At 45.1% G+C, this 19,657-nt stretch overlaps 1 protein-coding gene across 1 annotated transcript; it reads right to left on the reverse strand.

Moving 5' to 3' along the window:
• Positions 1-11,805: 11,805 nt before the first annotated feature.
• Positions 11,806-18,722, reverse strand: LOC102705492 (ABC transporter G family member 36). The gene is made up of 21 exons (XM_006646021.3): positions 18,256-18,722; positions 17,923-18,132; positions 17,647-17,731; positions 17,245-17,404; positions 17,065-17,141; positions 16,901-16,954; positions 16,722-16,812; positions 16,334-16,635; positions 15,969-16,250; positions 15,561-15,877; positions 15,309-15,469; positions 14,958-15,224; positions 14,598-14,848; positions 14,178-14,510; positions 13,812-14,102; positions 13,580-13,663; positions 13,364-13,497; positions 13,041-13,268; positions 12,790-12,961; positions 12,453-12,707; positions 11,806-12,352 (listed from the first exon to the last, which is right to left on the reverse strand). The coding sequence occupies exons 1-21, from the start codon at positions 18,633-18,635 to the stop codon at positions 12,095-12,097; spliced, it is 4,392 nt and encodes a 1,463-aa protein (XP_006646084.2). The 5' UTR covers positions 18,636-18,722; the 3' UTR covers positions 11,806-12,094.
• Positions 18,723-19,657: the final 935 nt, after the last annotated feature.

Genomic DNA, 19,657 nt, shown 5'->3' on the forward strand with positions numbered 1-19,657 from the left:
CGTGTTGGTCGCGTCCCCTCAAGCCACTGTCTTGGCTTCGAACAACAATTGTTGTTTCTTGCCAATGATACAGTGACGAGGGGTGCACCCAGCAGGGGTGAATCCAAGATTTTGAGGGTGGGTATTTGAAATGAGAATAAGTAGAGAGGCTATATATATATATCTATACCTATACTAATTTGACACTTTCTATGAACTCTCACGTTAAACAGAAAGTTCCAACCATTGATTAGATGGATCATCTCATCGTGACCGTTCAGTTTACGTTAATCACTATGGGCCTCACTTTTAAATCTAATATTTCCAATAAAAATATTGGGCCCTAATTTTGAATCCCACTCATTCGTGTTCTCGTAGCCCAGTTGTTTTGGCCGCCGTATCTCCCTCGTCCTCTCAAGCAGTCTGGCTACAGGATCAATTTCTCCAGTGGATGACGTAGGCATAACGTAAATAGTAATAGGTCGTGTTCGGCACACCGGCTAGTTATCTAATACACTCATTTTCCATGTGCACGTTTACTGAACTGCTAAACGGTGTATTTTTTATGAAAATTTTCTATAGAAAAATTGTTTTAAAAAAATCATATTAATATATTTTATATTTTTAGTAATTAATAATTAATTAATCATGTACTAATCTATTACTACGTTATCCGCGTGGGACAGCTAACGCACCCTCTACCAACTGCGGAACGCCGAACGCGGCGTAAGCAAGAGGAACACGAGAGCAAGGCACGTGCAACCGAGAATTTGGATATGATCGCCAGTTAATTTATTGAGCATGCAAATTACACTTCATCAAATATATTTTAATTCATATTTAAACGTCACGTACTCTGCTTAATAACTAATTAGTTTTGTCCCAATTATAATACTTCGTATCAAACAATTAATCATTTGCATTCTGCTAAATATATTTTAAGAAGAAAAAAAAATAAAGAGATATGTGTTTAATAGATTAAATCTTGAATTTAATTCAAGAATATATATATATATATATATTATAGCCATTGATTAATTCTTTAAAGCCAACTTCGCTGGGTCCTAACATCTAATCTATCTCGAAAGCAACCCAATCAAACGATATATCAGCTCATGGCCATCGTTGCCATGCACATTTTCTGTTAGGTTAGATATAGGGTGTGTTTGGTTTGGGGATGAGTTAAAATGGGTTGGATCTATTCCTGTTTTGGATGAGTTAAAATGGGTTGGATCTATTCCTGTTTTTTTAATAGAGCGGTTCCATTTTTCTATTTGGATAAAAGGTTAGAGCGAGCATATTTTCTGTTTAGTTAGAGAAATGTAAATGGATGGAACCACCTATCCTGTATTTGGATGGAGGAATTTTGGTAGGACAAGTAGGCAGAGTAATCTACTCATATGCAAAGGTGAGATTATCTCCTCACAACAAATACGTGAAGTTACAAACTGAGAACAGTTACATGCATGCATTACAATTCTTCACACATAAGTAGGATTTTTAAAACATTGACAAGCCAATCAGCAAGCAACAAATGACACGCTTGAACAATCGATTAAACTTTGAAATGGATGAAATTCGCACGAAATGTTAACCGCTTGTTGTACGGTACTGCCGATTTGCAGATGTTGGAGTGATGAGCGGATGCATCATATTCATCCAGAAGGACCTGCACATCAGTGAAGGGCAGCAAGAAGTGCTCGTCGGGTGCCTCAGCTTCATCTCTCTCCTCGACAGCCTCGTCGCCAGGAAGACATCCAACCAGGGTTTCCCTTACCGCAAGCCGCTAAAACCGCGGTACCACGCTCTCGCAGATCCCGCACGGTAACCACAAAAACTGGGATGAATTTGAATCCAAAAAATTTGAATTTAAACTCACGCAGTTTTCGCGGCTTATCGCATGGTTTGCCACGGTAAGCCACGAAAACCACGGTACCTACTTGCTGGAACAACACATGAGAACGGCGGTTACCGCGGCTTACCGCGTGGTTTTTGTAGCCGAAACCGTGGTTACCGTGAGGAAACCGCGGTTACCGCGAGGAGACCACGGGTGTGATGTCAAATGCAAAAAAACTTTAAAAAATCTAAAAAAAATACATGAAAAGTAGAAAAATATTTTTGCGACTATATTTATGACAATAGGACATGTTATAGGGAAAACAAGAAAATTTTCATATGACATTTTCTAAATTCTTAATATTGCAACATACAAACATATACCGGCATATCACCCTTCACCAAATAATTTATCCAATAACAAGTAATAATAACTTCATTTTGATTGTTGCGTCACAACTACCTACTACCCATTATTACGAATAAAACTATTATGTACATACTAAGATGCACGTATAATTTTTCTCTATACATATTTTCTATATATCCATCGTTGTATATTTGTATTTCAACATTATGTACTCTAGTGTCTAGTGTAAATTAATAATGACTCAACACAAAATATTCTTGACCATCTTCCTATGAAATATTACTTGCAATAGGCTATTTTTCAATTTTGTTTCCCGAAATACTCATTTATGATTTTTAATTACACTGGGCATACATTTTTTCATTAATTTCTTTGACAAAACTACACTATATATCAACATATACCACATATATTTTTTTCATTAAATTTTCTCAATTTTTTTAAATTCTCCTCAAATTTAAACTCGGTTACCGCGGCTTACCGAAACCATGTCTCCGTAGAGAGCACGGTTACCGCGGTAACCGCCACGGTTTTCGCGGTTTTGCAAACCCTGCATCCAACGCCATCGGCTGAAAATGGACCATCGGCCTCGCTGCCGCCGTCTTCCGATAGCGAGGACGAGGCGCGGGAGGCAAAGAGGAAGGGAGGGGAGCACCTGACGCCGGCAGCGATCTATTCCCTGTCGCCGCCGCAGCCTCCTCTCCCCCTGTCGCTGTCGCAGCTGCCTACGAGGAAGAAACACCGAGGGGGAGAAAAATCGCGAGTAGAGGAGGGAGATGCGGTTTACGCACCGTTGATTTTTTCTGGAGAGTTCACCCTTGCGTGGGCCCTCTTCACGCGCGCACGCGCACGCGGCTGGGTCGGTGTCACACCCAAAAATTCCTCGCACGAATTTCTGAACTTAATTGTGTATTAAAATCTCTGTCCAGGACCAGCCAGGGTACACAAAAAGATAATGTTTATTACATCACCATCGTTCTTAGAAACAACTGAAAATAACATTTATTCTAACAAAAAAATGCAGCGGAAAGAAATGTAGACTAGCTCCGGCGGGTACGGCTCCATTCCACAAGCAATGCTTCGACGGCAGACCAGCTCACTTCTGAGAGTCACCTCCATCGGATCCCACTTCTAACTCTGGAGGGGGAAATTGGGCAAAGCTGAGTACAAACCACCGTACTCAACAAGTAGCACGGAAAAAAGGGTAATAAATGATGCATAAGGATCACCAAGGACAGGCTTAGGGTTAGTTGCAATAAAGCAGCACTTAAATAAATAACAGAGATTAAACTGAACAAGGGTTAGTTGCAATAAAGCAGCACTTAAATAAATAACAGAGATTAAACTAAACAAAAGTAATTAAATACATTAAAGGATAAGTAAATAACAGTTGTAAAATACCACAACACTGTCCAATGTTACACCACGTTGCAGTAGTCCCAAGCGAAAGCCAGTTTACCCAGGTCATTAAATGTTCCACTAATCACAGTGAAGCTGGCAGCTCGCCCTTAACCGTGGGCACGGCTATTCGAATAGATTTTACTCTGATCAGAGGTGTACTACTGTACCCACAAGACATAGTCCCACTACACTTGAACATGCGCCAACATACCACCATGGCATACCGGAAAGGGAACTATGGTAGGACCCGTCGCATAACCCTCCCTATCCATTCGCACCATACTTCAGGTTTCGCCCCCTCCTTTAAACAAGTCGGGCAGTCCCCTCTTGTGCCTAGGTGAATCCGAAAGCAGCATAGGCCATCGTTACACCACGACTCTCATCCATACTCCATCACGCTCAACTGCCTGGGTACGTCGAATAGTTCGCAATTACACTCCAAATCCCACCGTTGCCCATTCTGGCATGTGGTTAGCACGGAAATAACTTCTAGGGTTTCCTACGAACCGGTCCTTAATTGTCATGGGTGCGACTCTCAAAACCAAGCACCCACGACCCACCATTAGCAATATTTTAGTTGGCATTAACACGAACCGGGTAATGAATCATTATTACAGCTATTCAGAGCTAATCATGATTATTAAATGATCCCATAAGCTACTTGATCTAAGCACGGCTAAGCATTAACCTAGGCCTAGCTCTAGTCAAGTTACCCCTGGTCTAGCATGAACAAAGTTGGGTAAACAACGGCATAATAATAGAGATTACCCGGAAAATAAATAGTAAATACTTTAATTAAAACAATGCATATTTGAATAAATAAAGCGGGGAATTTGCAATAATAGGCTCAATATGATCAAAGATGAGTGCCACTTGCCTTGCTCTTTCTGGCCCCTGGGGTATTTCGGCGACAATCTCGAAATAAACCGGCTCTTCGGCGGAGTCCGAATCTAAGCGACAAAGCACAAAAATAAATAAAACAGACACAAACTCTACTGAAACAGTAAAAGAAAGTATTTTTAATGGATTCTTGATAATTTTATGAATTTAATGAAATTTGAATGGGCCTAAACGGAGACTAGATGAATTAATTATGAATTTTAGAAGTTTTCTGGGTTTTTAAACTAAACAGAAAAGTCATAAATCAATTATTGCGCAATTAAATGGGGCTGCTGACGTCAGCGGAGGAGTGAGGTGGCGGCGCCAACAAGTGGGGGCACCTGTCGGTGGGAGAGAGGGGAGACGGGTGGATGACAGGTGGGACCACGGGGAAGGAGAGAGGAAGGGGAGGGCGGCGGCTGTCCCGTGGGCCCCGCGGGAGGAGAGAGGGTGAGAGGACGGTCGACGACTGACAGGTCGGGCCCACCGGCCAGAGAGAGGGGGGAGAGGGAGAGGAGGCCCGGCCGGTGGGGACCACCGGTCGGTGACCCGAGGCAGAGAGGGGAGGGAGAGGAGTTTGGCCGGGAGATGAGGGAAGCGGCGGCCGGCCGAGCGGGCGGCGATGGGCGGCGACGGTAGGAACGAGCGGCGCCGGCGGAGAGTGGCGACGCGATAGCCGGCGACGGAGACTGCGCCGAGAGGAGGGCAGCGTCGGCTCGGGGAGGGCGACGTCGGCAGCGCGACAGGAGGTTGGCGGCGCTCCGGCGACGACGGGGTTGCGTCGGCGACGGCGAGGCGAAGGTGGTGACGGGCGGAGGGGCGGCGACGGCTAGGAGACAGCGCGTGGCGCCCGACGACGGCGGCGGGAGGGAAAAATAGGAGGGGAAAGAGATGCGGATGCTCACCGGCGGCTTTGAGGACGGCGGTGAGACGGCGTCGAGCGGGAACGGGTGGTGACGGCTGGCGACGCGCGAGAACGGCGACGGCTCGCGAGATCGATCGGCGGTGGCGACGTTGGGCGTGGCGGCGGTCAGTGGCGTAGGGGAAAAGGTGAGCGGTGGCGCGAGGCGGCGGGGTATTTATGGCGCGGGGAGGCTGGCTAGGGCAGGGCGGCAGGTGGAGACCGAGTCGGGCACGACGACGGATTCGGGGGTAGCGGTTGCAACGGCGGCGCGCGGAGTCCGGCTCGTCCCCGACGGCGGCGCGGGCTCGGTTCGACCGGGAGGGAGGCGAAGCGGACTTCGCGCGGCGCGGGGCGCGAGCTCGGGCGAAGCTGGGCCGAGGTGGAGGCGGGCGTTGGGCCGAACGGCGGCCCAGGAGGAGGAGGGGGAGCGCGCGCGGAGGAAAGGTGGAGGCCGGCGGCGGCTGGGCCAAGGCGGGGAGCGGGCGAGCTGGGCCGAGCGAGGAGATGGGCTGGCTCGGCTGGGCCGGCCCGGGAAGGGAGAGGGGAAAAAGAAAAAGGAAAAAGAAAAAGAGAGAGGAGGAAAATTGGACTCCGGCCCAATTTGAGAAGGAAGGGAAAAGAAAGAAAAAGCAGGGAAAAAGGAAAGCCCCACTTCTGCCGAATTTTAAATTAATTTGTTTGGCCAAATTTTATACTTCTGTAATTTGAGTTTAAATCCAGTTAATCGATTTGTGAACCTCGATTTAATTAAATTAATCTCTTTAGAGGGATTTTTCCTGAGTTAATTAAGCCATTATTATTTACGAATTTCTTTTACGAATTAAGGCTTAGGATTAAACTCCGGCTGTGACAGTCGGCTCGGTCCGGCAAATTTTGCCAGATTCTGAATCTGGCTAGAATATTAGCTCCTAGGTCCGACCTACTCCTTTGGGCTCCCAAATCAAACAAGAGCAAAACCAGGTTGGCTTCATCCCAACCCATAAAATCCCTCCAACCAAATACATCCATAGAGGACCAATCTGACGATCTCAACTAATGATGGCTAGGTCTAGGACCTTCTTCTTGCAGCATACAAAGGCGATGATGGGAGTCATCCTTTTTCCCTTGCACATGATGACCAACTGCAACGTCAGGCACCGGCCTCATCGACCACTGGATGAACGCATGGTCGTCCGATCTATCCAGTAGCATGATTTCATTCTATGATCGATTTTTTATATTTCAGCCATTTTAGAAAACTTATTTTATAAATAGACTCCTAAAAAAATTCAACCAAGACTGGACATTTCTTTCAATGCTATTGACTTTGGCGCCAAGACCCTTGCTCCTAGTAGCTAAGACATGCAGAAGGTCAACGCCACCAAGAACCTATTTTGTAAAAATGATTTTGGAAAAATGATCTATACATAAGAAAAATATTTACAAATACGTCCTTCGCACCGGCCATATTGGTGTCGATTTTTTCCTAATATTTTTAGCAAATAGGTCCTTAGTGACAATGTCTTTGGCGCTAACCTTTTCTATGTCAATAACTTAGCCGTCACGAGGATCGAGGTCTCGGCGCCATCGTCTTTGGTGCCAAGCAAAATGGTCCATTTTTTGAAGTTTTTCGAAGGGCCTATTTGTGATAAACTTTTTTGAAGGGGCTATAATGTAAAAAATAGTACTATCGACAGCATTGTGTTGTTCCATGTCATCTTCACCACAATCATGCAAGATACTTGTCAGATTCTAAAATGCAATGAGATTTCTTGTTTCATGCTAGATACAAGCAACTCATCCACGAGGCCCAACATGACATTCCAAAGAATGCCACACTAAAAAACAGGGCATATTTCTAGCCTAAAATCTGATCAAGCCACTCTCGCACACGATCACATTGTCTCACTTGTCCCTAGTAGCTGCTCCATTGCTCGGCATGGTGGATGTTGATTGTAGATTATTTCGCACGACAGCTCATGACACTGACGGCGATAGCTGGCTAGCGGGACCTGGAGGCGTTGTGGGTAGGGATGACAATCGGGCACGACGGGAACGGGTAGTGCATAACCATACCTATGCACACGAGAATTTACTGTCCATGGGTATACCCACCACCCGTGACAAGTATGAAACATTGCTCATACCCATTACTCGTGTCATATACACATAGGTTTACCCATTTACACATTACTATATATACTTGCTATACACAATAGAAAATTTATATGATAAATAATGTTACCCATGGATTAACTATGCGCTACAATGTTTTGAACAACGTAAACATGAAATTAACTTAAAATGTACATATCATATATAGTGTAATGTATAAATTAAAGTTTAACTTAACCATTCATTAACATATTAATGAATTAATAAAACTTATGTATGGATTAGATTTGGCTAGTAAACAAAGAAAGTGTATCTAGGCTCATAATTGATTTTGATGATTAATGGCAATTAACTAGGAAGGACTAACCGCTTTATCTTAAGTATTTTGTAAGAAACTTAGCCCTTCAAAGATGGGTGTCAAGCAATCCCCTTCATATTCAACGTGATGGTCGATATAGAGAAAGATATGTTGCAATGTTAAATAAGGTTGAGTGCTAGATAAGTCGTACTATAAAAAGGGATGTCACTTTGAAACCAAGGGTTGGAAATACGGTGCTCAATACTATTTTCAAAAGGTGCTTCTCTTTGAAAACCTTCTTAAAATTCTAGTATTTTCAACTAATCGAAATGTCCGATGTGTTGTTGTAATATGGTGAACTCTGGTTCTGTTGTGAGAATCTTTGGACAATCAAGTTGTGGATCGGATCTTCTATCAGTTTCTGAAGTGTTTTTTTCTCAGTAATTATCGGAAATTCCAATGGGCCATCAGAATATCTGACAAGCATGACTTCGGTTCTGTTGGATAACATAATAGAACATTTGAGATACTATTGGAAGTTCCGTTCTTGTACCTTCATGTTCTATTTCAATAAATATCAAAAGTTTGATATTATCGTCAGAATGTCCAACGGCTTCAGACTGGCAGAATTGAGGGACCTCGGATCCAACTAGATAGGACATTTTGATTACCCGATTGAATGTTCTGATCCGACGAATCTTTGCCCCCAATGGGTGGATTTTGAGTGGTGGCATAAATATCCCTTCCATCCTTCAAGGCAAGGTTGCACGTCTCACTGAACATTCGTTGCTCTTGGCTTTGAGCTTCTTGAGATTCACTTTTAAGCCTTGTTGGGAACCTCTCCTCCTTGACTTGCTTGATTTGATTCTTTAGCGAGTGAGTTGGTTTTAGAGAATCTCGTGCTTGGCGCCTCATTGATTTATTTTGAGCACTAGTTTTTCAATTCCGAGGAGTTATTGTTGCGTTTATTACTCTTGGGGGTTGAGGGCCCCTAGATGGCTAGGTGTCATCCTTGAGTCACCGATCTATGTGTGGTTGGCCAAGAAAAGTTTGTGAAGATTGAAGCTTACCTCTACCGGGAAAGAGATACCACTAGTGAAGGAGTGCAATTGTGCAACCTCTATAGAAAAGGGTTGGTGAAGACTCGACCCTTTGTGAGCTTCTCAATGAAGATTAAGATCCCCTCAAGGATCTAAACTTCGGTAACAAATTTTCAACGATGTGGTATTGCTCTCTTGTCTTACTCATAGCTTTCTTGCCGTTTTCATATATTTTTTGCAGCTAACTAAATTGCATTGTGTCTCCTAGTTGAGCAGTGTTTTTAGATAGTTGTTGTTTGAATTTATTGCCTCTGATCTGATAATATCAAACTTCCGATGTACCCATCGGAATATCCGATGTGATTGGATATTCCTATTCATGCTATCTCATGCTTTCACTATTTTTTTGTAATTGGCCTAGTCAACCCCCCTTCTTATAGGCTTGTAACTATCCTTTTAAACAGGTGAACTAGACATGTGTAGTGGCTACCTATACCTATGCCATAATGCATATTTACCCATTAGGCATAGGTTCTGAACCAATAACATAACCATGGGTATAAAGCAAAGAACATACTTGACACTAATAAAGTTTTTACCCACGGATAAATAGGTAATCGAACATAATTGTCGTCCCTATTTGTGCGGAGCTTGGGGCAACAATGGGCTGGTGTGCACGGCATGTGTATCGGATGCAGCGGTGATAGCGTTGGGGCAGGCAGGCGTTGGGCGAACGATGTTGAGGGCGGCCAGGGGACTTGGGGAATTGTTAGGGCGTGGGTCTAAGCTAATTGGGCTGTGGTCAGCCCATGAAAGAGATTTAGAGGACGGAGGCCGGATTAAGGCTCATAATGATGTGCCTTTTGCTTTTGGGTTCAATACATCAATTTTTTTTCCTACTTCACATGCATATATGTATTATACACTACATATACCTAGTTTTGTTTCAAAAGTTTTTGGTATTCATCTGGATTCCATTTAATTAGAGTGGGCCCACCCCTGACACACATAGCTCTAACATTAGTATATCTAGGAACTCATTTTGGGGAAAAAGTGATCCATATAGCTATGTATAGGTTGTGCTAGTTTCCGCTGGTTATTCTCAGAATTTTTCTTGGCTTCTGCGTGCACACTTCTCAAATGTGTATTTTAAAAAAAAAGTTTATCTATAGAAGTTCATCATTTCAACTTTATAAAATGGGACAATTTCGTTTTACTCCTATTTTGTTGACTAATATTAATTTTGCCCCTGATTTTTTGAACTAAAGCCACGGTTTGCCCCTCTTTTTGATAGAAGTTAGTGGATTCGAAAAAAGTGAAATTAAAAAACATGCAAAAAGTGAAATAGTAATTTTAGAAATTATTGAAAGACCGATTTGCCCCCATTGTGGAGAGAGAGAGGGAACAAGGAAAACGATTTTCCCCATCCCTGAACCGACTGCGAACGTCATCGTCGGGAGGGGCGGCTGGGATATAAAGCGATGCTGGGAGGGGAGGTGGCGCTAGGAGTGGTGGTGGTGGCTCCCAATCAACGAACCAATCGCAAGCATCGTCACCAGGAGGGTGCCTGGGATGGGGAAGCGGTAGGGGTAGCTAGGAGTGACGGTGGCTGCATGGGGCTATGGGTGACGACTAGGGACGGTGGTAGGTGTAGGCAGCGACGACGGTTGGAAGGCGAGATAGCGGTTACAGGGAGTTTGAGGAGAGGCAGCGGTGGTAGGGCTATGAGGGGAGGCAGCGTTGGGAGGAGTGACATCGGCTGCTAAGTATGTGATTGTAGTGTCGCTGAAAAGCAATAGCCGATAGCAGTAGCAGTAGTACATATATACATCAATGAAATGTATTGCTTCGATGCAGAATGGAGGGCAAAACGTAATTGGTGAAATAAACAACGATAAAAATAAAAATCCCGAGTAAGGCTGAAAGGTAATTTTATCGGGGCAGCTAGGGGGAAAGCGGCGACAGCTAAGAATGGCGGTGGCTACCAATCCCGAACCAATCGCAAGCGATGTCATCAGGGGGTGGCTGGGAGGGGAAGCGGTGGCGGCACCTAGGAGTGACAGCGACTGCAGGTGGCTATAGGTGATGACTGGGAGGGACGACAATAAATGTAGGTGGTGATAGTGGTCGAAAAAAAAGGTAGCGGCTGCAAGGGCTTGAATGGGAGGCGGTGCTAGGAGTGGCAGAGGTTGTAGGGGGCAACGAGTTGAGGCGGCGTTGGGAAGAGTAGCGGTGGCCGCGTGGACCAAGAGTGGCGACGGCTACTAGGTGTGTGATTATATTGTTGCTGAAAAGCGATAGCCAATAGCAGTAGTACGTGTATACATCAATGAAATGTGCTGCTACTATGAAGAATGGAGGGCAAAAATGTAATTGGTGAACTAAACAGAGATAAAAATGAAAATCTCTAATAAGTCTAAAGGTACTTTTATCGCTGACTTAACACCGTAAGTACTGTCCATCCAAAAGAAGGGTAAAGTGTGGCTTCGATTCAAAAGTTACGGGAAAAAAATAAAAACCATCAAAAAAACAGGGGCAAAATCTATATATTAGACATCAAAAACAGGGTTGGTATAAAATTGCTCCTTCTAAATACATTTTTAATTTTGTTGTAGCTAACTTTATTGTTTGTACCACTAATTAGTTATACAAAATCAAATGATCTTTTATTTTCTTTCATCCTTAGCTGGAAAATAACATACATATTTTGAGTAGCCTATAAATCAGTCCTAATGACTACTTTGAGTAGTCTATATATCAGTCCATGTAATAAGCTATCGATACGTATATGGTAGACCATAAGGAATAAAACAATATTATTCTGTCTTCTTTCTACTTATTCTTATCCACTTGCGGTGAATGGCGTGAGTCCCATCCTCAAGTCTACTAATCGTAATATAACTTTAAAAGAAGGTTAACTTTATAAAAAGATCGCAATGTCCCGTGGTATGAAACAGACGGGTTATTTCACTAGTATCATGTAGGGCAGGGTAGTTCTTGAGGATAACTTGGGAAAAACAATTAACAAGTAAAATTGAATTAAATAACAGAACTGTTCTTTATCTAAATCGATCAAAATTCGCCCAGGTGAGTTACTCATACTAATAACAAAATTACTAGGTGTAACAGTATACAATCTAAAGGTTTAAAATCCTGTATGATTTACAATATACTACTAGTGGAGACAAATTTTCGTCAGCTCCACCGATATACACAAATTCCAGCTAGTGTTTGCAACTCAATGAATGTAATTAATCTTTTTTTTTTGTTGGACAATATGCTCCTTTTCGTCATCATCTCTTCTGGAAGTTGAACTTCATGATGGCGAAGCCGAACAAGGAGGCGAAGAGCAGAGCGAACGCGGCGACCACCGTTGCCACCCACCCCAACCAGCTGTGCTTGAAGCCGAAGTAGTTCTCCACGAAGACCTTCACAGGGGTGCCATCTTCCATGGGCGTCTCGATGTCGCCGAACTGGGAAACAACGAGGCCGTACAGCGTCCAGGCGACAGGGCATGCCCAGCAGTACCATCTCCACCAGATTGGAACTCTCTGAAAGATCATCAGGCCAAACAGAAATGAGCAACTGTAGTGTGTTGAAACAGTACCGATTACGGAAGAAAGGGGGGCAATTGGGATGTGCAAGACTTACAGGTCGGGGGATGACGAAACCGGAGAAGAGATTCCAGATGGCGTAGAATGCCGATGAGACGATTGAAGCAATGTGGTAGTTCGGTGTAAGGCCGACCGCCATCATGCCATAGAATGTGAAGTAGAGGAGGGTGAAGACCATGAAGAAGAGGTACCAGAAGAATTTGGCAGCCGTCCACTCGAACCCAATCATCGCGTACACTATGATTCCATATACAGTAGCCTGAACCAGTGTGTATGGGAGTTCAATGACAACCTGAAAGAAGAATTGATCAGTATATGTATCTCAAGGATGCAACTACCAGTATTCATATATTAGCTTCAGGAGGATCATTCACCTGGCCAAATGCGTATGGGAAGGCCGAGTACATGCCAGCAGCCCTTTCACGGTAAAAGACGGTCCGCTCCACAGCCACCACTGGCTGAACAGATGTACAGTTCATGACACCAATAAAAAGCACCGCTGCGTACATTGACCCCATGGCATTGAACAAGTCCTGTGACTTTGTCCTGGATTAAGCACGAAACGAGTAAGATTTTGAAGGAAGCCCTCTTCTTTTGCATATAAAATGCAGCATAATATACTTACACTTTGCCGCCAAGGTCCCAGAAGATGGTACCAAAGAGAAGAGCAATGACGGTAGTGAAAAAGAACCTAACGGCATTGTAAGGAGGGTTCCTCCAGTATGACAGGTTTTGCTTCCACAAGCAAGCCATGCATTGTGTTAAAGAAGATTGAGAATACTGGGTAGGGAAATACAGGTCACTTGAACCAGGCGCTGGTTCGCTCAGTTCCTTTATCAAGGCCTTGTTCCTCCTGAATAAGGTAGCAACCAATGTTACATGGCGTACTTCAAAAAATGCTTTGCAGAAAGATGGATTGAGCATTAGGATTGGAAGCAAGCTACTCACTGGTAAAGTTCAGACTTCTTGTATATATCACTAAAATTAACACCAAGTGCCTGCTCTTGACCGATTGTTGTCACTTCCAACATCCAAGTTGCTGGGTTATAGCCATCTTTAATTTTGTTGACCCCTGAAATACCCTGGAAGATACAAAAAGATGTGATTAACTCACTAATTTTGAAGACATATCATTGAGGTAAAATAAAATCTTGTAATATCAACCTCAAAATACTTGATTAGCTCCGAAGAATGATGACCTAATGGACCAGCATAGATCTCTTCTCCACCTCTCTTCATCAAGAAAAGCTGCAGGCAATGATAAATTATATTATATTAGTCTAATCATCCAAGCAGTTTAGAAAGACAGCCATGATCAATTGATTTTTGGGATTTTTGACAATTTATCCTAATTATCTGAGATAATGGTACAAATCTCCTAAGTAGAATCACTCACCTCATCGAATGCTTCGAATATGTCAATGCTAGGCTGATGAATTGTGCACACCACAGTTCTACCAGTATTAACAGTGTTCCTCACTGTTCTCATCACAATTGCAGCTGCTCGTGCATCAAGCCCTGAGGTTGGTTCGTCCATGAATATAATCGAAGGGTTTGCAACGAGCTCCACTGCAATTGTTAGCCTCTTTCTCTGCTCAGTGGACAGGCCATTCACTCCAGGAAGCCCAACCAAAGCATCTCTCAGTGATTTGAGCTCCACAAGCTCCATCACCTCTTCAATGAACATCTGCATACACAAACGTAAGCAACTATGTATCTATTCCAGTATAGGTAGGACTAACAAAAATTTTGTTTGACGAACCTTTCTAGTGTTGGAATCTACATCCTCAGGAAGACGGAGCCATGCTGAGAAAAGTAGTGACTCATAGACTGTGACCTGAGGTGAGTGGATATCGTTCTGCTCACAGTATCCTGATACACGTGCAAAAGTCTCTTGTTTCTTTGGATATCCTGAAATGCTGATGCTTCCTTCAATGTACCCACCAGTCTTTCTCCCGGCTAATACATCCATCAGTGTTGTCTTGCCAGCACCACTGACACCCATTAGTGCGGTCAACACCCCTGGCCTGAATGAACCACTAACACCTTTGAGGAGCTCCAACCGGTCATCAGCTACACCTTGTGCTTTCATTTCCTGAAATGAATTTGATGCCAAAAGTTAGAAAATGATAACCAGTGATCCACGCTTGATTTGATGGGAGTTGTTTTCTATATATTTTACCTGTGGCATGTCAACTGAGTATCTGACATTGTCAAAGGCAAGTGAAAGCGGAGTAAATGGGAGAACCATCCCCCTTTGTGTAACGCCAGAATCATCATTGACAATCGTTGAATCATTTTCGGCATCATTTCCTATTGGCCGACGAGTACTTCCAGATGATAAGTGATTGTCATGCCAAACCTCACCATTCAGGTTGGCACGCTTCTCAGTCATCTCCTCCTCTGATACCGATGGACGGGAATTTCCATATGCTGTAAACCAAAGGATGAAATCATCTCATGTTTGGAAATAGCCAATTCTCATGTTTGAATATAGTCAATTCTAATAAAAAGAGCAAATCAGTTCTTGAGGTATACTCACGCCTAAGGTATGTAAGAGCAAGGGTGAAGAGAGCATTGAAAAGGAGGGTGAAGCCGAGCATTGCACCGAACCCAATCCAATACCACTTAGCTTCAGGGAATACCCCACGGGACTTGAGGACCTGCACACCAAGGGTCTCGTTGGAGGTAGAGCTACTCAAGATTTTGTCCCAGCTGTGCCCCAGGAGTTCATTAACTGAGATGGCATTCTGGGCGTACATCATTGGGGATATCCAGTAGCCCCAGATCCACCATTTCTTCACTTGCTCTGCAGTCAAACGCAATTGAACACTTAGCTTTGGATAAAGTTGCATACCATGCACTATTCAGAAAGATAACGGTGATCATTTACCTCTTGCTAGAATAAATCCACCCAATACCATAAAAATTAGCAGCATAAATGATGCAAAGACGTTTGCGACAATCATATTCCTCGCCGCCCCACCAATGAATCGGAAAAGTGATCCTGCCATCTGATTGATTGCTAACATGAGCAAATATTGCTTGAAGAAGCTGAGGCAAACAAAAACAAATACTGTAAGAACATTGCAGAACAGCACTGTGATAAAATACTCTAGCTGATTATTTTCTCAATAAATCTCACCTGCCAACATTTGGGTCAAACCCAATGACATAGTATGTTAAGAACACATACCCACCAACCTCAATAAACGTGACTGGGATCTTGAGGATCCATGAGGGTATAGTGTACGACCAAGCTGGATAAAAAAGAAGATCCCTCTGCTTGAAGAAAACAGGCAACTTAAAGACGGTGAGTGCAAGTTCTGAGAAGCCATTGAACATGATCATAAGCACACCAAAGAAGAGTGCGCCCATGTAGATGCCCCCACTGGTCACAGAATCACGTTTCATTTTCGTACGGAAGAATAATGTCATTGCAATGATTGACACCAACATCAACTGTAGTGACAAAACACCATGGAGTCAGTCATGCTGCTATTGATATACTTACGTAGTAACAGCTCCTTTTGTTTGAAGTAGTGCCAGTTACCTGGAAGGTTCTGAACATGTAGACGAAAGAGTTCCTCTTCATGAGGAGAATCTCTCTGTCGATATTTGCCTTCAGAAGCTCCTTGCCACTTGCGCCATACCTTGTGGTAGCTAGAGCAGCAGGATGGCTCTTGCTCTTATCATATGGAACAGCGAGTTCGTTTATTATAGCTCTCCCTGTGTGGAACGACTGGAATGCAGTCGCAAATTCCTTAACCGGCACAAACCTGTAGGGCCTGTCATGGCTTGCCCAGTACTGCCTTTGATCTTTCTTAGAAGTCACCTGCTCAGCATTTGCAGGGGCAAATGTTATCAAAAACTGTAATTTATGCGTTCATACAAAAATCATAGCGATAATGTACATACTTCTTGCAAGAAGTCGGCAACACCCTTCCTTTCAGGGCACTTGAACCCCATGGACTCAAAGAACTCAAGCACATCCTCCCGGGGGCCCTGGTACACAATCTGACCATCTGAGAGGAGGATAATATCATCGAATAAGTTGTAAGTCTCAGGTGCCGGCTGCAGCAGGGAGATAACAGCTGTGCCACCGAGGATGTGGACAGACTGCCTAAGCGAATTCACTATCTGGAATGTGGTGGAGCTATCAAGCCCAGTCGAAATCTCGTCCATGAAGAGCGCCCTGGCTGGCCCAACCAGCATCTCACCTACAGGACACATCAATTCACATTATTGTTCATTGATAATAGTCGTTTGTCTTATTTCTGAAATGGTGGTAGAGTTCTTTTCTTACCGGTCGTAACGCGTTTTCTCTGACCACCCGAGATACCCCTCAGCATCTCATCCCCAACCATCGTGTCAGCGCACATCTCTAATCCTAATATCTGCAACAAATAACAACCCAATGGAATCAGCAACACATCCTTGGGTAATTTTACCCCAGATTACTCACTACTAGCTTAAAGGTTGTACCTTCAGTATATAGTCAGTGATCACGTTTGCCTCCTGTCCACCCATCGCGACCGCCTAAACAAGTTGACAAGCAAATTAATAGTTAGTTTGCATTTCTGAAATTTAAAAAACGTAACAGGACACCAAAATCCTGTTGATTTTCTTCCGGAATCGTAGATCCTTGCCTTCATGAATGCATCGATATCAGCATCAGGCTTAATATTCGCTGCCTTCTCTCGCCTTGACAGCTCGGTCAACATATCTGACAAAACAACAAAAAGGAAAACTTGGTTTAGCACGCCCCTCCAAGTTCCAACCATGCAATCCCGCAGAATCAGCCAGCAGGAAAAAGCTGAGAATCGTACCAAAGCGACTGCCAACACCCTGGCAACGTGCGGAGAAGGCAAGTGTCTCCCTGACGGTCATCTCTCCTATGTGCAGGTCGTGCTGGCTGATGTAAGCTGCCGTCCTCTCTGGCACAAATTCCTCCATGCCGTGCCCATTGTAGGTCACTTTGCCTGAAGCCTGCAATTGCGACTCGTTACTCAACATGTGTACGCCCAGTAATCCGCATCTATCGAACTCTTTTTTTTTTCCCACATAAAGTGCTCTGTTTTTTTTGGCTAACCCATTTTCGTATGTACCACTCCACTATCCTAAAGATGAGACGCGGAAACACTACGCCTATAATACAGTGGGACATAATACAGGTTTGTTTCTTGGAAGCATCTGGAATTATTGCAAGAAGTTGTTGTAGACGAACGAACCTTGAGGTCTTTGCCGAGCCGTCCGGCCAACGCGAGCAGCAAGGTGGTCTTCCCTGACCCCGGTGGGCCTAGCAGAAGAGTCATCCTGGAGAAACGAAAAGAACGTGAGGTGGAAGAAGGCGAAGAAATCGAATTCTAACAGAACCTGATTAATTAATACAGTACTATAAACTGGTAGTTAATCCAGTCTCCAACACGAGATAAACATTGCTGCTCTAGAACCCTTGTTTTTGTGACAACAACATGTGAGAGTGTGTTGAGTGGGATTCTCTTCACCTGCGGGGCTTGATGATGCCGCTGACGTCGTGGAGGACGGGCATGGTCTGCTTCCGGTTGGGCAGAATGCCGAGCGCGTTGCCGGCTTCCTCGAGCGTGTTTGTGATGGAGTTGAGGACGGTGGGGAGGCCGCTGTTGCCGACGCGGACCTCCGCCTCGGCCTCCAGGTGCTCGAACCGCACCTCGATCGTCGGCATGTCGATCCCTACACTGGCACAGCACAAAGCACACGCACGCAAGCGCAAGCGCAGAACTCGTCAGATCAAAACACCTAGCAGGCAAAGAGCAAAGCGCAACGACAGGTAGAAAGCGAAGCGGAAGGCCAGCACGCACCGGTCGACGCGGTCCTTGAGCTTGAGCAGGAACCTCTCGTTGTCCTCGTCGGCGACGCGAACGAGCCGCTCGATCAGCGCCCGCCGCTCCCGCGGGCCGAGCCCGAGCACGTCCACGACCCCTTTCCCTCCTCCTCCCGCCGCCGCGTCCCCGTCCCCGGCGCCGTCCTCGTCACCGAGCGGCAGGATGGCGCGGCGCACCCGGTCGTACGTGGGCAGCTTCTCCAGCGCCGCCCACCGCAGCGCCTCCTCGTCGTCCTCCTCCCTCGACGACCTCGAGAACACGTCGTCCCCTCTCCTCCACATCGACCCGCTGTCCCTCCGCATGCTCCCCCCGAGCCGCAGGCTCGCCACCTTCTGGATCTCCCCCGACGCGTCCATCTCCGCCAATGCCCCAACCCCAACCCCCACAACCAAAAAAGCAAAACCCGCCGACTCGACAGCACACTCTAGGGCGGCGGCGCAGTGCTAATCTCGGGGCGGCGGTGCTTTCTTCCGATGCCTCGGAGTCCGGGCGGCGCTGCCGCTCTGCACTGCACCACCGGGATATCCGGGCTCTGCGAGGCGCGGCGCGGAGTGGCGTTGGGGAGAGAGACGCGGGGGATGGGGGGGTTTTGTAGGGGGGTGTGGAGTGTGGGAAACCGTTGGGGTTGGAGGAGGCGGCGCGTGGCTGTGCAGCACATGGAGGAGGAGGAGGAGGAGGAGGAGGAGGGGGACGGGTCAGAGTTGCGAGGCGGAGCCGGATGTGTGGGAGAGGAGTCTGACTTGCTCGGTACGAAGCACCGTACACGTCCACGGCCCCACGGGACACACATGTGCGCGCGCGGCCAGCCACCGTGCCGAAGCCAGCATCATTCGTGGGGGGGTTTCTAGAAGGCGAGGCGTTAGAGAAAATTTCTCGCGTCCCGGGGAGGGGTGGTCAAGCGTCCGCGGCAGGCAGGGCGAGAGGTAGGGTGGGGGGTTCTTTTGCAGTGTAGTCCGAAAGCATCTAGTATGTTTTTTTTTCCTGAAGAATTGGGATTTGAGAGGGATACGCCACTTCCTAAAATTTTTTTAAAAAATATCACATCGAATTTTTGGACACCTAAATAAAACGTTAAACATAGATGAACCAAAAAACTAATTGCACGGTTATGGAAGAAATCTTGAGACGAATCTTTTAAGCCTAATTAGTTCATAATTAGTCATAAGTGCTACAGTAACCAACATATGCTAATGACGGATTAATTAGGCACAAAAGATTCGTCTCACGGTTTCTAGGCTAGGCGTAAAATTTATTTTTTTATTCGTGTCCGAAAACCCCTTACGACATCCAGGCAAACGTTCGATATTATGTTTTTTAAAAAAAAGTTGGCAACTAAACACCACCTTTCACTTTCTTGTAATGAAACAACAGAAGTAAA

Source organism: Oryza brachyantha, chromosome 1 (assembly GCF_000231095.2).
Source record: "Oryza brachyantha chromosome 1, ObraRS2, whole genome shotgun sequence".
Classification (NCBI taxonomy): domain Eukaryota; kingdom Viridiplantae; phylum Streptophyta; class Magnoliopsida; order Poales; family Poaceae; genus Oryza; species Oryza brachyantha.